Source organism: Gadus morhua, chromosome 2 (assembly GCF_902167405.1).
Source record: "Gadus morhua chromosome 2, gadMor3.0, whole genome shotgun sequence".
Lineage (NCBI taxonomy): Eukaryota > Metazoa > Chordata > Actinopteri > Gadiformes > Gadidae > Gadus > Gadus morhua.
The window spans coordinates 7,931,582-7,948,541 of record NC_044049.1 but is presented as its reverse complement, the minus strand read 5'-3'; the positions used below and the strand labels follow the sequence as shown (position 1 = coordinate 7,948,541).

The 16,960-nt window shown below is 44.5% G+C and overlaps 2 protein-coding genes across 3 annotated transcripts; both read left to right on the top strand.

Annotated features, from left to right (window-relative positions):
• The first annotated feature begins 243 nt into the window (after positions 1-243).
• LOC115538475 (heme-binding protein 2) lies at positions 244-1,905 on the top strand. The gene is made up of 7 exons (XM_030350043.1): positions 244-329; positions 428-487; positions 715-796; positions 910-1,030; positions 1,183-1,322; positions 1,415-1,578; positions 1,676-1,905. Coding segments are annotated over exons 1-7 (651 nt in total). The 5' UTR covers positions 244-327; the 3' UTR covers positions 1,758-1,905.
• Positions 1,906-10,661: 8,756 nt separating this feature from the next.
• nr5a5 (nuclear receptor subfamily 5, group A, member 5) lies at positions 10,662-15,383 on the top strand. Of its 2 annotated transcripts, none has more exons than XM_030350089.1 (7): positions 10,662-10,916; positions 11,874-11,989; positions 12,144-12,285; positions 12,647-13,386; positions 13,500-13,619; positions 13,715-13,862; positions 14,320-15,383. In XM_030350089.1, the coding sequence occupies exons 1-7, from the start codon at positions 10,823-10,825 to the stop codon at positions 14,556-14,558; spliced, it is 1,599 nt and encodes a 532-aa protein (XP_030205949.1). In that variant the 5' UTR covers positions 10,662-10,822; the 3' UTR covers positions 14,559-15,383. The 2 variants fall into 2 exon arrangements, with proteins under 2 accessions (XP_030205949.1, XP_030205950.1); XM_030350090.1 differs by lacking the exon at positions 10,662-10,916 and adding an exon at positions 11,012-11,030.
• The last annotated feature ends 1,577 nt before the right edge of the window (positions 15,384-16,960 follow it).

The following is a 16,960-nucleotide window of genomic DNA, read 5'->3' as shown; positions in this document are numbered from 1 at the left end:
CTTTGACTTTGATCTATTTATCATCTCCATTATTGTTATTACTCGTAACCTTTTTTTTTGCCTGTCTTTTCCCAATATGTGTTTATTGTTATGCACCACCGAGATCCAACTAATTCCTTGTCAATAATAGTAAACTTATTCTGATCTGATTCTGATAGATGAAGTTAAAACTGACGAACAGGCTATTCTCCTGCTTGTTTTCCACAACCAATCATCTGCTTAGCCAGTATTTGGGGGGGTGTTCATGCAAATTGCCTTTCGTAACACAAATTACATAAATAGTTGTGTTGCACAATCTCCTGCACACACAGCTGAAGCAGAGTGAAAATGTAAGTACCATTAATGCAGACCTAAGATTTTTGGGGACATTTTACATAGCAATATAGTAACCTTTTGCACCTTAAATCCATGCATGTTTGCATCTCAGGAGGAACATTGCAGCAGTCATTGGCTTTCTGCTGGTGCTAACCACAGAAGCCAGCGTTGGGTAAGAGTTATCCATTTTTTCTTATGCGCAGTAAAGGCTGGTTGTTTGCAGAGCTAATGGCTCACAGACTGTATTGTGAAATCAATAAAAACGTGTCTGTTCAATTGTGATTAAATAGCTTGATATTGGACCTGGATCATAATTGTTTTTAATGCTGAATCCGGTCCTCTGTACATTCCTACATCGATGTACTTCTCTGTATCATAGTTTCTTCTCTTAACCAACAGGGATTCCTCCTTGTCTGAATTTTGCTCCGAGACCAAAGAATGCCTTTTGTACACACCGGTGTGTCAGACTGAAGAGTATGAGGTGAGTGACAGCGGGGCCGTTTCATTCAGTGAGGGGGAAAAAATGATGTCGAAAAAAAATGGTGATGTTGATGAAAGCTCATGCAGACATGTCATCCTCCTCGCGTGCTTTAGGTGCGCAACCTCAGCAGTACTAAGTGGGTGACAACAGAGGAAACTTCCCGGATCATGGAGATGGCAACATACACTGCCTTCAGAAGACTGTTTAAGTACATCACTGGAGCCAATGAAAATGGTTTGTGCGCGTGCGCGTGTGTGTGTGTGAATTGGAATGTCTGAAACAGCACAATGGGTCTCTTGGTGTAACAGACACGGCCACTTGGGATGGCCTACATTGTCTCAAAAGCAGCCTCTTCCATGGGAGTAACCTATTTACTCGACCTGCAGGAGCAAACATTGAAATGACTTCCCCGGTGATCATCAAAAGTAAGACCAACAAGGGTTGGTTTGAAAGTTGTACTTACACAATGAGCTTCCTTCTCCCGTCTGAGCACCAGCTGAATCCCCCCAAACCAACGGACAGCCAGGTAGACCTTGCATTCTGTCCTACCCAGCTTGGAGTGTCTGTGTATTTGATGTTTTCCATACCAATCGTACTAAACTGCTCTTCCTGCTGCAGGTGTCCATAACAGAGATGCCGGGTATGAATGTGTACGTTAAGAGCTACGGAGGATGGATGATGAGCTATCGTGCCAGGGATAAAGAGAGCGAACTCATGGACAGCCTTGAATCGGTGGGAGCCATGTATAAAAAGGACTTTAGCTATGCCGTTGGATATGACAGGTAAAAGACAAAGTGTTTTATTATTTCCATATCTTACTGCTTTCTGTAAATCTTCAAACTCAGATTTGATAACACATCGTAATGGTTTGCGTTGCAGTCCTATGAAGATGTTCAACCGGCACAACGAAGTGTGGTTTGTTGCCGAGGGTACGCCAGTGTGTCCCGCTACAGCGGCCTGAAAAGCCTGTCCTCAGCACGCCTGAGTCCCTCAGCCTTCTGCAGAAAGGCAGATTTAACGTTCACTTTGATGATTCTGTGGTATACATTCCGTTTTGCCACGAGGAACATGAATTGTAATTCATTTTGAAATAAATCACTTTGATTTAATTTGTGCATTCATTGTGTACAGCTACTGAAATAACTATTGAACATAAAAATGGAGGCCATAAACCACACAGCATATGTGGTAGAAATTAACCTTACATTCTATGTTAAACTATGATTATTATTAGGCCTACATATCATATATATACTTTAATGGTGGAGAAGAGCTGAACACCTCTAACCTAGATGTTGTCTGCCGTGTGACACCAGTGAGTGGGTCCAGGATATGCTCACCTGATGGGCCATGTGATACATCAGCCAGAGAGTCCAGTCTACTCCCATATTGATGTACTCTCTGAAGACAATGCTTACATTCACAGATATGTGCATCATCTCTGTTTGTATAAGGATAATATATGTTCTAAGGTCACATTGGGATTCAGAAGACATAGGAGTATGCTGACATCCACACAGTATGACCCTGATGGGAAATTCTATATTTGATGAAAGTCCAACTTTGTATTGTGTAAGAATTGGGGATATAAGGAGCTGTCCGGGATTCATTCGGTAGTGTGTATTCGAGGATACCACTCGGCTTTGTTGTCTCTCGTTTGCGGGTGGCAATAAACTCTCCATCTATACTTGACCTGGACTCCCCGATTCCTCTTGCTTTTTAGCTAGTTGAAGTGAATTAGATAAGTTATTATTAATGCTACAACACATTCCTTCAGAATGTGACGCTATGGCCAAAGCAGCAGGTACACAATTGTGTCCAGCCCACGAGACCACTAGGAGGTACAGAGTGCAGACATGAAACATACAATTTTGCCCAAGAGCATAACAATGACCCTTAATATAATCGAAGAGCACGTAGGCCTAAAACAAACGAGAAGCATGACATACACATCCAATTTGCAAAAATGTCCTTTCAATGTCCATTACATTGCCCTTCGATTGTAAAAAAAATTGTTCTGGTCATTCAATCCGATATACTTTCAAACATTATTCCCATGCAAACAAAAATGGCAATCTAATAGATGTGCGTGCGCGTTGGCTACAACACGATTTAAGGCTGTGTTGCTGTAACACTTTTTATATGGGGGGTACCTACCTTCATTTATTTACTTACATTGTGAGAACGACGATCCCCAGCCACAGAAAATTCTCCTCTCTTCCGTTAGTTGAATTGTGACTATTCTGGAGGATAGGCCTACACATCAATCCCTCCAGGTAACAAACGAACCCATGGTTCTCGATACACCGTCAAACTAAACAGTACGACAATGTAAAAAGACACGTTCACATAGGCCTACACTGTAAAAGTAAACACAAATATATTCGGAAAATAAAGGTTATACACTTTACCTCGTATTCCCACAAAACCATGAGGGAATTGTTTTACCCAAAATAAAAACATCTACTAATAAACACACTTGTAATCGGAGAACAAAATCTGCTCGCATTGGCTTTGTGTTACACCATAATTGGCTGTTACACCTTAAACTGTGCATGTGGCATGGAAACTGAACTCTAGTTCCTACCTAATGTTGCGAACTCAATATTCATTAAAAATAAATGTTATACATAAATATATAGCAAAACATATTAAATAATGGCAGAAATAATATGTATTGCAGTTGAAATACATACTACTGGAAACATGCCCCACATACCTCTCTCAACTTCGCATGATCCGGAAGATACGCATACATTTTTAATTCTGACCGACTGAAAGATCGAATTTGAGATGAAAGATATTTGAATATTGTAGTATTCAGATCATGCCAGTAGTCTGAATACATGTTAATATTTACCATAAGCTTGCACGTACTGCTTACGTCATTACGGTAGTAGAGGCGCGAACCGGATGTGATGTGTACGTGGCTGATTCTGTTAGTTCTCCAGCAATAAAGCAACATACTGCGAAGCTCCGTCTCTTCATTCTAAACTAAGTAAACGATACCCACAAATACCACACTGGCGACGAGGATACAGGAGAAGTACTACACGTTTCCCCGGAGAGTGGAATATTGCGTGCGGAAAAAGTTCGGAGTGAAAGAGACTACGGTAACAAGCTGCTAAGTGTGCCAGTCAGTTAGCATCCAGACAGGCAACATGATGTTAGCACATGGCCCGACCGTACCACCGTTCGATACCGAGAGCGAACATAGCTCTATCGGACCGCGATGGACTAAGTGGCTTCGGAGATTCGAGAACTACACCACGGCTGTGAATATCACCGGAGAGTCAAGATTGAAAGCCCTTCTACTGCATCTAGCCGGCGAAAGAGTGCACGACATATACGATACGGTGGCGGGGGAAGGAGACAAGTATGGAGATGTGAAGACGAAACTCACCGACTACTTCTCCCCGAAAAAGAATGTCCAGTACGAGGTCTACGTGTTCAGGAAAGCCACACAGCTGCCTGGTGAGAATTTAGATGTTTATAATACCAGACTTCGAATGCTAGCAAAACACTGCGAGTTTGGTGATGTAGACAATGAAATAAAATCACAGATCATTCAAAGCTGCACGTCCTCCAGGGTGCGCAAGTACGGTTTGAGGGAGACAAATAAGACATTAAAAGAACTCCTTGAATACGGCAGGACGATGGAACTGTCTGAATTACAGTCAAAAGGAATTGAACAGGGTTCTAGTCTCGCTGTGGCAGTGAATCAAGTGCATAGACGACCCCAGAAGGAGGCATACCAAAAACGTCCAATAGGTGGCAGCAACACCCTATGCAGGAACTGTGGTGGCGAGTGGCCACACAGTAACGAATGCCCTGCAAGAGGCGAACAGTGCAAAGCGTGTGGCAAGCAAAACCACTTTGGAAGACAGTGTAGGTCGAAACCACAACACACTGAGCAGAAAACAGACACAAGGACCTACAAGAAAGACTACAGGAAAAGAGTCAACCAGGTAGAAACACAAAGTGAACCAGCTCAGCGTGAGTTATCCTCAAGCAGTGATGAATGTTATGCGTACACTGTTAAAAGCAATAAAGACACTAAGCAGCCACTGACAAAAATCAAGCTGAACGGAGACACAGTGCCAGCTCTGATTGACTCCGGTGCTGCAGTAAACATTATCAGTGAACAGACATTTAATAACCTGAGTATCCAGCCCCGCCTCCAACACACAGATCTCAGAATACTAGCCTATGGATCCAAAGACGCGCTGCCCATCCTGGGGAAGTTCACAGGCAGCGTGGAGGCGAGGAATGAGAACAAAACAGATGGAACGTTCTACGTGATCAAAGGCGATGGCTGCTCCCTACTCAGCTACCAGACAGCTGATGAACTGGGGTTGATCAAAATTGTACATTCTATCAGCCTTCCCCCAATGAGGCTCACAGTGGCGGATGAGCTCGTGAACAGTCACCCCGAGCTGTTTGATGGCATTGGTAAGCTCAAAGACTTTCAAGTCACACTACATATCGACCCAGACATACAACCAACATGTCAGCCACATCGCAGAGTTCCTTTTCATGTACGTGAGAAAGTTGAAGCTGAGCTACGCAAACTCGAAGCCGAGGACATCATCGAGGAAGTGACAGGCCCGACGCCCTGGGTCTCGCCCATCGTAACACCACCAAAGCCCAAGGATCCAGACAAGGTGCGCATATGTGTCGACATGCGGCAGGCAAACACAGCCATCCAAAGAGAGCGCCACCTGACTCCCACTATCGACGACGTCATACACGAACTGAATGGAGCAACTGTATTCTCAAAGCTGGACCTGACGTCGGGATACCACCAGCTGGAATTACATCCCAACAGCAGGTACATTACCACATTCACAACGCACCTGGGACTGAGGAGGTACAAGCGCCTCAACTTCGGCATCTCCTCAGCTGCTGAGGTATTTCAGAACGCCATCCATCAGACACTTCAGGGGTTGCCGGGGTGAAGAATCTCAGCGATGACATCATCGTTTACGGGGCGACACAGGCGGATCACGACAAGAGCCTGACTGCTGTGTTCCGGCGACTAAAAGAGCGCGGCCTCACACTGAACCGCAAGAAGTGCGAGTTCAACAAGACTCGACTAGAGTTCTTCGGGTTCATATTCTCAGATGGCGGCGTCTCAGCTGATCCGAAGAAGGTTGACAGTATACGCCAAGCCGACAAACCCAAGGATGCAGCAGAGGTAAGAAGCCTTTTGGGCATGGCGAACTACTGCTCACGCTTCATTCCCGACTTCGCTACAGTCACGGAGCCGCTGAGAAAGCTCACGAGGAAGAGCACTCCCTGGCAGTGGGGTGCGGAACAGGACGCAGCGCTCAGCACGCTGAGAGAGAGTCTCACCAGTGAGACCACGATGGCGTACTTCGACCCGAACAGGGAAACAGAGCTCATTGTTGACGCTAGTCCAGTAGGACTTGGCGCAATACTGCTGCAAAAGAACAAAGAAAAGAAACACATCATCGCATATGCAAGCCGAGCGCTCAGTGATGTAGAGAGGCGCTACTCTCAGACAGAGCGTGAAGCGCTTGCAATCGTATGGAGCTGTGAACATTTTCATCTCTATATCTACGGCAAAGAGTTCACTATGGTGACGGATCACAAGCCACTCGAGCTCATCTGGAACAACCCGAGGTCCAAGCCGCCCGCCCGCATCGAAAGATGGGGACTTCGACTGCAGCCGTACAACCTCAAAGTAGAATACAGAAAAGGGTCTGATAATCCGGCGGACTACATGTCCCGTCACCCAATCCCAGAACAAGCACCTACCAAGAACACCCGTGCAACGAAAGTAGCTGAAGAATACGTGAACTTCATCATGCATAACAGCACACCAAAAGCAATGACTCTGGATGAAATCAAGTGTGAGACACTCAAAGATGAAACACTACAAAAGGTCAGTACTCTCATACGCAACAATACGTGGCACACAGTCACAAAAGACACTGTACTGAGACAATATGAACATGTGAAGAGCGAGCTCACAGTGTTGCATGAAAATGACATTATACTAAAAGGTTCCAGAATCGTCATTCCCTCCGCACTCGAGCACAGGGTCCTCCAGCTCGCACACGAGGCGCATCAGGGTTTCACAAAGACAAAGGCACTCCTGAGAGAGAGGGTGTGGTTTCCAAACATCGATCGACAAGCTGAGGCGATGGTGAGAAACTGTTTGGCATGTCAAGCTAATACACCAGAAACACACAACGAACCACTGCAGGTGTCAGAACTCCCCGACACAGTCTGGCAAGATGTCAGTGCAGACTTCTACGGCCCACTGCCGACAGGTGAACATTTGCTAGTTATCGTGGACGAGTACTCCCGGTATCCTGTAGTGGAAGTCATGCACTCCACCTCTGCAAATTCGGTCATCCCTGTCATGGACAAGATCTTCTCCCAGATCTTGTCCATGACAGGGACGGTGAAGACCGACAACGGCCCCCCTTTCAACGGTGAGCAGTTCAGCAAGTTTGCAGCCTACATGGGGTTTCACCATCGGAAAATCACGCCACTATGGCCCCAGGCAAACGCAACTGCAGAGAGGTTCATGAGAACACTTGGAAAGTGCCTCCGTGTTGCCCACATGGAAAACATCCCCTGGAAGCAGCATCTCTACACATTCCTAAGGGAGTACCGTGCAACACCACACAGCACAACAACAACATCACCTGCTGAGTTGCTGCTCAACCGCAGGATGCACACAAAGATGCCTTCAATGAGCACACCTATCAGACCAGACGAGGATCTTCGCAGGAGAGACCGCAAGGCCAAAGTCAAAATGAAGGCGTACTCAGACACTTGCCGTCACGCTGCACCTTACCCTCTCCGACCTGGTGACATGGTGCTGTGCTCTCAACCCAGACACAATAAACTTACTACAGCCTACAATCCTAAGCCGTACAGAGTGACCACCGTCAAAGGCTCTATGGTCACAGCTGAGCGGACTGGACACAGAGTGACAAGAAACTCCTCCTTCAAGAAGCTCAACCATGGCCTGTGCGACACATCTGTAACAGAAGTAGAGGATGGAGAAGTCACCGCTGACACAATCCCAGTGTTAGGAAGGTACCCTGCTAGGCACCGACTGCCTCCACAGTACCTCAAGGACTTTGATACGGCCTGAAAAAAAAAAAATGGACTGTGAAATGGACTGAATTTGCTAAAGTTTGAAAAGAGTGTTCAGCAATGAAAAAAAAAAGAGATTTATCTCCAGACAAATTTTGTATTTGAAAGTGTTTGCAAAGTTGATTCTATGTTCCATAGGTGAAATGATATTTGAGAAAGCATTTATGTGATGCATTAGACTGAAGCAATCCAGTTGTTTGCCTAATGGTTTATTGTTGTTTACAGACCAAGTGGACGTTAATTAGTTAGTTAATGAATATTCAAAGTAACCAGAAGTGGAAGTAACAGACAACGTTGAGTTCAAGTTTAAAAAAAAAAAGAAGTGATGTAGTATTCAGATCATGCCAGTAGTCTGAATACATGTTAATATTTACCATAAGCTTGCACGTACTGCTTACGTCATTACGGTAGTAGAGGCGCGAACCGGATGTGATGTGTACGTGGCTGATTCTGTTAGTTCTCCAGCAATAAAGCAACATACTGCGAAGCTCCGTCTCTTCATTCTAAACTAAGTAAACGATACCCACAAATACCACAAATATTAAAGGCACCCGGTGCAACTTTATGTAAACATTCAATGAAAAATAAACATTCAATTTCTAGTCTTTTTTACACGTAGTAAGTTTCAATAACTCCATACCATTACATATCGACATTCAAGGAGCAAAGATGAGACGTCGTTGTGTGGTGAGAACTGATAGAAAATCGTAAACAACAACAATCGCCGGTGGGGAGAAGCCATTTTTCCATTGACTGGAAGCCTGCTTTATTTATTGTAGGTTACAAAAAATAAAGAAAATGGCGGCATTGTTGTTATCGATTTTCTATCAGTTCTCACCACACAACGACGTCTCATCTTTGCTGCTTGAATGTCGGTATGCAATGGTATGGAGTTATTGAAACTTACTACGTGTAAAAAAGACTAGAAATTGAATGTTTATTTTTAAGCCTCGAAAGTTGCACTGGGTGCCTTTAACAACGTTCTGTATTGTGATTGCCGAGAGATTTTTTTTTTTTTTTTTTTTTATTATTATTATTATTTTGAAGACATTTATAAGGCGAAGTGAATAGTGGGGATGAGCTCCCGAGACCGAAAGTCGAACTATACTACACGTGAACAAGATAACACTTTTTGCCGGGATTTATTTGTATTTATTAGCAAAGCGGGACATTTTGCGATGAGAACAATATCCCGAGTTAGAGATCTCAATCATGGGATATTTCCCAATATCCCGAGATAGCGAGCCAATCAAATTGTGCCAATCTTCTGAGGTTCACGTGTACCATATACTAAATACATTTCTACACCGTCCATTCGTCGTCATCTCGGACCGCATCCATGATTGTCTCATTTCTACAGGGCTGCGAGGGTCCACCACAAGGTGGCGCCAAAAACGAAGCTGCGATACTGTTCAGTAAGAGTCCTGCTCAACATCTTGAAACCCAAACATTGGAACAATGATTTCCATCAACCTTGTGCCAGCACAATGTCGGTAGTAAGCAAAACGGTTGGAATAGCTCTCAAAACAGACATGTTAAACATCAGTGTCAATATCGATTTTCATGCAAATAAATCTTTGTTTAGTCGGTATCATTCAAAGAGTGAGGTAACACAAGTATCCAAATTTCCAAATGTCCCACTTCTGAAAGCCTTTGCAGTAGTAGAAACTGCCCTGGTGAGAACTGTTTTACCATCTCTAGGTAAAACGTCTGATTATCACTGAAGGTGTCACCAAAGAGAACGATAAGGAAGTCTTCGATATTGGCACTGTGAGGTTCCTGTTGAATTGACATGAGGTCTGAAATAACGCTAAATTATCCTTGTAATAAAATAATAAAGTTTGAGATAAAAGACAGACCTGATTAGATGGACACGTTTAATGAAGCTCTTTGATATGACAAAAATTATGTCATAGGTATGCACCCTTGGACTTTAATATCTTTATTGATGACGTCCATGTGCTGGGCTGAAGCTAGCCTATAGCAAGGCTGCTTTGGCCCTGGCCTGATCTAGCCATCCACCGTCATTATTATTGGGAGGAGATTCACATGCCAGGCCTTGGTTCAAATGTGATGAGAAGATTAAAAAGCCATAAACCAGCCAAAGAAAAGCTCATATCCTCAAGACCTTTGTGGATTACTTTGTCCTACTATTACCTGTTACTATACTATAGATATATTTATATATTTATTTATTTATTTATATAAAGCCTACTTGCATATCTTCGATAACAATCGAGCCAACTTGTCTATTAACTACAAGAATACATCTGGCTGACTTGTGGGAGCATATTTAATGCATAAAGGGTTACATGTGAAGTAGCTATAATACACTCCTGCGCTTCTTATCTTATCAGTGTTGTTCCATGGTGATTATTGTTTCTGTTGCTGTGTTATACTGCCCACTTTTTCCACAAAGCATTTCAGCAGATACCTATCTCCCTGTCCCCCAAGATGGACTGGTTGACTGTTTAAGTACATGCTTATTGGCTGACTGTCTCTTTTTCTAGCTGAATGTCTGGCTGCATAAGGTTGTTGTTGACTCGCTGGTTGACTGTCTCTCTGTCTGTCTGTCTGTCTAGTTGACCAACCAGTTGACTGGCTGTCCAACTGAATTGCTGTAAAGCTGGCTGACTAGCAGGCGAGCAGGTTGGCTTGCTGGCTGTCCTGCTTGCTGGCTTGGTAGGTAATAGGAGTGCCCATCTGAAGAGTTTTATGGCACTCACCACGGTTCAAAGTCTGCGTGCGGACCTCAGTCAGCCAGGGCTGTGTGGTCCGGCTGCCTCTCTCTCTCTCCCTCTCTCTCTCGCTCGCTGTCTCTCTCGCCGTGTCAGTCCTCGGGCTCCTGTCCCTTGCTGGTATGAGGATCCTTGTGTCCCCTTAGCCAGCATGGATCTATGGGATTATGATGCGGAGCTTCCCCAGCCTCTAGCCCACCCCCCAGCCAACGACCCCCATGAGCTGCTATACCTAGAGAGGACGTGTGAGTACTCACCGGTGTCCATGGAGACTGCAATGGCTTGAGATTGACATGGTGCTGAATCGTGGTCTATTGCCAATGTAATACATGTGGAATATTGAAGAACATCCGGACACTGTAAGCAAAGTGATAAAGAACAAAAGGAAGTAACTGAGGATGTTTTGTGAGTTGTAAATAAACCCAAATGCATATTTGCTCTTACAAACGAGCTGACTAAACTCAATGCGGAATCAATAAAGGTTTGATTAATAAAATTAAAAAATGTCAGCATATATTACATATATATTATATCATATATATATTATATCCTGTGAGGATTAAATAGTCATATGACTTATTATATGACTCATATTTTGTTAAGTATATTCCCGGAAAATGATGTAAGGCCTGTGTCTTTGACTCTAATTATCTGGTTGATAAGACGGTGAATGTAACAAGCAATTGTTGGATGAGCAATGAAACTCATCTAATGACACAATTACAGTGTGTGTCTATTCAATTGTGAAATGTAAATAATAGCAAAACAAATAATAGCAGTTCCATCCGAAATCGACTCAATTTCACCCTAGGCTTCTGTTAATCTGACATGTATTAACATTAGAAATCACAGTATAAATTATAAATGTTTATAATATATGTCATAGTATATATATATAAGAAAGACAGAGAGAGGTTGAAATCTTTTGTGATGTTGAGACAAAATAATTAGCATATTTGATATGAACAATACTATATTAATACTTTATATATAGAAAATGAATTCAAATGACATCGAATCTAATTGTTTTCAATGTATTTGTATTTAATGCCGTTGAATTGTTTTATATTTAATTACGTTTTATTAAATGTTACTTTATTCACTGAACTGCTACTTATAATTTTTTTATTGACAATTATTTTCATGTTTACAATATTTATGTTTTATTTTCATTTTCATTTATTTGTGGCAATATTTCCCAGCTAAGGATCTGGAGAGAGAGCCTGAGAGCAGGGCAGAGATCGAGGGGAGCTGTCCAGTGTGTGGAGATCGAGTATCTGGCTACCACTACGGACTGCTCACCTGTGAGAGCTGCAAGGTGATACAAACTGCAATATATATATATATATATATATATATATATATATATATATTTATCCATTTATCCATTTATACATTTATCTCTTCTTCTCTCACTGTCTCCACGTGCTTTGTTCTTTCCATCCCCTCGCTCTCTCGCTCTCCCTCCATAGGGGTTCTTCAAACGGTCAGTGCAGAACAACAAGCACTACAGCTGCTCGGAGAGACAGAGATGTCCCATGAACCCCTCCCAGAGGAAGCGCTGTCCCTTCTGTCGCTTCCAGAAGTGCTTAGCTGTGGGTATGAAGCGAGAGGGTACGTACGCCCGCCGAAAACACCTCTATGCCTGCATGTATGCCTAGCCGATGCACGCAAACCAAACTGACATGTAATGTCGGGTGAACTAACACCTGGGCACACCCACCTGTAGAAACACATTCCACAGTGTTGCAACACCTTCGCTCAAGTTCGTCTTCCCTCCTGTGTGGGACTAATCTATGAACTCATAAACTGAGTGCTGGGGTACTGTGGGCTGTACTGTCTCACATAATAATCATAAAATGACCCAATTAACCTCTGTTCTATTTCGAACAAAGACAATGTTTTGAAAGTACTGAGGTAATGAAATGACGGATGGATGAGGTTCATGGCGTGATCTTACTTTTTGATCTTACAGCTGTGAGAGCAGACCGCATGAGGGGTGGCAGGAACAAGTTTGGCCCCTTCTATCGCAGAGACCGGCAATTAAAACAGCAGGTCTATTATCAACCAAGCACTGCCCCCTACAGAGTCAAAGCAGAGACTACCCCAACGCACCAGCCAACGCCCCAAAGTGACCATCTGATGATCAATCACCCGCTCGTTCCATTTTCCTCAGAGCCTTTCTACCAGCCCCATGTGGTTTATCCCTCTGGCCTGGGCCTCCAGTCAGAGGCCATCATGCCCCAGGACTGCATTCGGAACACAGTCACGGGACTAGCAGCACTGCCCTTCACTGGATTGTATCAACCCAACATGCGTGAGTTCCCTCAGGAGAAAACAGAATACCCACTTAGCTCTAGCTTAACCCTGGTGAACTCAATGTCGTCCTCCATGGCCGGTGATGGCTTCCTACCCTCGAGCCCAGCAATGTCAGCCTCCAACTCCACGTCAAGTTCAACAGCTTCCACGCCGGTTCCCTTTCCGTACACGTCCGTCGAGGACCCCTCGGAAGACTTCCTCGCCCAGCTCTTAAATGGGGAGCCCGAGGAAGGCCAGCTGTGTGCCAAGGTCCTGGCCTCCCTGCAGAGGGAACAGGCCAACCGAGGCAAACACGACTGTCTGAACACCTTCAGCATCATGTGCAAAATGGCCGACCAGACACTCTTTGGCCTTGTGGAGTGGGCCAGGAACTGTGCTTTCTTCAAGGACCTCAAGGTAATAACAGTGTCAACGTTTATGCAGTATGTTTTTAACAGGATGGCAACCGCGGACCTGAGAGAAGGGTTGGAGTGCTGGAGTATTGAGAATCGGTAGTGTTCCCCCTCCAGGTAGAAGACCAGATGGCGCTGCTGCAGAGCTGCTGGAGTGAGCTGCTTGTGTTAGACCACCTGAGTAGACAGGTGACCTATGCGAAGGAGGGCTGCATCTACCTGGTCACTGGGCAACAGGTAAGTTATGGAGGGGAAATAATTCTGGGATATCCATGACCATCCGACCATCCGTTGCAATGGCTGGCCGACTGACAGGCGTGTCTGTCTTGCAGATAGAGGTGTCCACTGTGCAGTCCCAGGCAGGGTTGACCCTGAGCAGCCTGGTGTCAAGGACCCAGGACCTGGTGTCCAAGCTGAAGGCCCTTCACCTGGACAAAGAGGAGTTTGTCTGCCTCAAATACCTAGTTTTATTCAACCCAGGTGAGCCCGCTAGAACAAATATATAGTGCGAGAGGTTTTGAACACCAAAAACGAACCTGGTATCTAAGAGGTTGCAGATTATTAACGCATTTGTGTATTGGTCTTGTTACTAGCAGGCCAATAGTTCGCTATGATTTAGTCAGACCCATTGCGTTGGGTCCAGTCTAGCTCCCTCAATTCCTCTGGTCATCAGAATCGTGTTTGTAGCCAGACATTGGTTAATTGAGCTGTCTGTTCCGCCCTTTCGACTGTTGTCAAGACCAATCTGACCAATCACAGCATGAAGAGCCTTACGATTGGCCAATGAATTGTTGGCGCTTGCCTCCAGGCTCTCGTGCACAACGGATGTGTCTCAAGAGAAACAAGAAACTCAGGCCAGCTGTGATAACACACAAGTCTCTTGAATGCTCCCCCAAGGGTCCACGCCTGTGACCGCATACTGTGTTCCTGTGTCCAGACGTGAAGTCCATCCAGAGCCGCAGGCAGGTGGAGAGGACCCAGGAGCAGGTGAACCGAGCCCTGATGGAGCACACGCAGCGCAGTCAGTCCGACAAGTTCGGCCAGCTGCTACTTCGTCTGCCCGAGGTGCGCAGCATCAGCCTACAGGTTGAGGAGTACCTGTACCAGCGGCACCTGCTCGGAGACCTGCCCTGCAACTCCCTGCTCACGGAGATGCTGCATACCAAGCACAGCTGAGGCGGTGGAAGCGCATGCTCCCCTTGGGAACCCGAGGTCACCGACTGCAGCGCACGTCCACACACACACAAGCATACCTCTGGATAGGTGTTTAGAACAGCTTTTTATTAGCTGCAATTTGATTTAAATCTGTCGATTCCGTAGAATAGGTTAATTCCTTAGCCTAACGCTGTTTTAGCACCAAGAAAATAATATATATCTTTATCCAGGCCATTTTATGTTTTTTAATTTGAGCCATGTTTTGGAGTGTTGCGAACCACAGCCATTACTTTTGATTTGTCAATGTTTGTGTCCACGTGGGCAGTCTTTGGTCAAAGGAATTTCTATTTGTCAAACTGTAAATATATCAGCATTTGCCTTGCAGTATTCAACAGAGCCCCCTGACGATAGTATAGTTGAACAACGTATGCCTATAGCATTTAATATATTTCAGAAAGGTTTTGAGCCATCAGTTCAACCAGAATGTTTTACATTCCTTGTTTTAGTATTATAGTATTAACGTAACAATAACATCTGTTGATATTTCATTCAACCTTCTTCTAACTACAGACAAGTAAGCCGTTAGCGAAAAATATGGAATGTAAATAATGGGTTAATAAACTCAAAATGGATGTAACACAAGATGATTTAAAAAGGATTCTTTAATTTTTGTGGTCCAGTTTCCAGGAGAAAAAAAAGAGGATTTTTTTTCAGTTGAAATAACATGAAATGAACACAGCCACTCTGGTACCTCAGACATGACACAGCAAAATAATAAGAATGGGTTACAACATGAATTCTATGAAATTAGGAAGAGTGAATCACCACGGCGGAAAAATAAAAGGACATAAATAATAGAATCTGAACATACATATCTAATCCACCATCTAATCCATACCCAATAAATAAACCCTGGTGGAACATGGAACTATTGCACAGATTGTGTTCACCTACCATAGATTTTCTTCTTTTTACAAACAATTATATACAAACATCTCTACTTCCGTACACACTGGATCACACCATAGTAACCACCTCAGTTTTTCAAAAAAAATCCTTACCATGGCCCCCCAGATAATTTCTACAGCACTAAAAATGTATCTCATTTCAACTCTATACATCGATTGGCGGCAGTATGAGATGTTAAAGTGGCATGGGATGCAGGACTTGCGGTCTAACACCCACCTCCTGCAGTGCATAGGAAGGCAAAAAGGGAGGGGGGGCTTGATTTTTGTGGCCATGATGCCCTGTTGCACAGAGCAATTCATACGTTCAATAGTTATTTCCCCCAATCGGATGAGCAGAATGGCGACACAACATGTTTTTTTTTTATTACATTCTGCCCAAGCCTCAGAGGAGGGCTGCTGTGAGTAGGGGTAGGGGGGTAGGGGGGGGGGGGGTAGGGGGAAGTAGGGCTGGTGCATTTATAAATCATCCTTCATCGTCAAAGTGGACCTCACCGTTCCCGTGCAAGGACACGCGCACACACACAAGGGCAGTACACAACGTGGAAAACAGCTTGTTCATGAACTAGAGTATTTTATTCGTCCTAGTTTCAGAGGAGTTCTCAAGCACGTTCTCATGTGACACAACAGCGTTTCTTCTTGCGCCGCGGTCATCAACCACCCCGGACATACATCTCACTAAATGCTTAAGCGGCAGGCTAGCTTATTAATAGCTTACAAATGTCAACTTACTTGTATACAAAAATCAGTGTCAAAATGAAAGAAATAATACAAGAAATTGAATCATCATATTACACCCAAAGCGATTACCGGTTTCCCACATCCGTGTTGCGGAGACACAGAATAAAGCCCTCCTTCAGAACACAGTAGGAAAAATGACGGGTGGATCTTCATTTTCGTTTTCTCTCGCAAAAAAAGTTGTGGCAATTTGTCCAGCAAACACATGTCAGAATGAAGATTCTTTTTATTTTTAACAAAAAACATCCAGACGTCTACAGCCGACAGACCGCTGAAGCGGAACCACACTATCCCTGAGGGCACAGGCGGAGCGGATGCTGAAAGCCACATATATCACCACTAACCCCAACACCACCCCTCCTCCTCCTCCTCCTCCTCCTCCCCAAGGGAAACCTGCCACCGCCTACAGTACTTCCTGGTCTGTGTCAACCAATCAAAACGCCCCCAGTTATGGGATCAGCGTGTGTGAGCATGTGTGTGTACCCTACATTCATACGAGAGTAGTGTTACCCACGGTTCATTTCACCCGTACCTGAGAGTTGAGGCTCTGCTCTCAGGAGATGAAGGAAAGCATCGGAGATAGGCGGGGTGGGGGGGGGGGGGGGGGGGGGGGGGTGGGGGGGGGTACGAGAAGGCAGCCTTAAGAACGAAAAAGCAGGAATAGGGAAAAGGGAAGGATCAGAATTTACTCTGGATCCACCTGGCTCTATTACCCGGGGG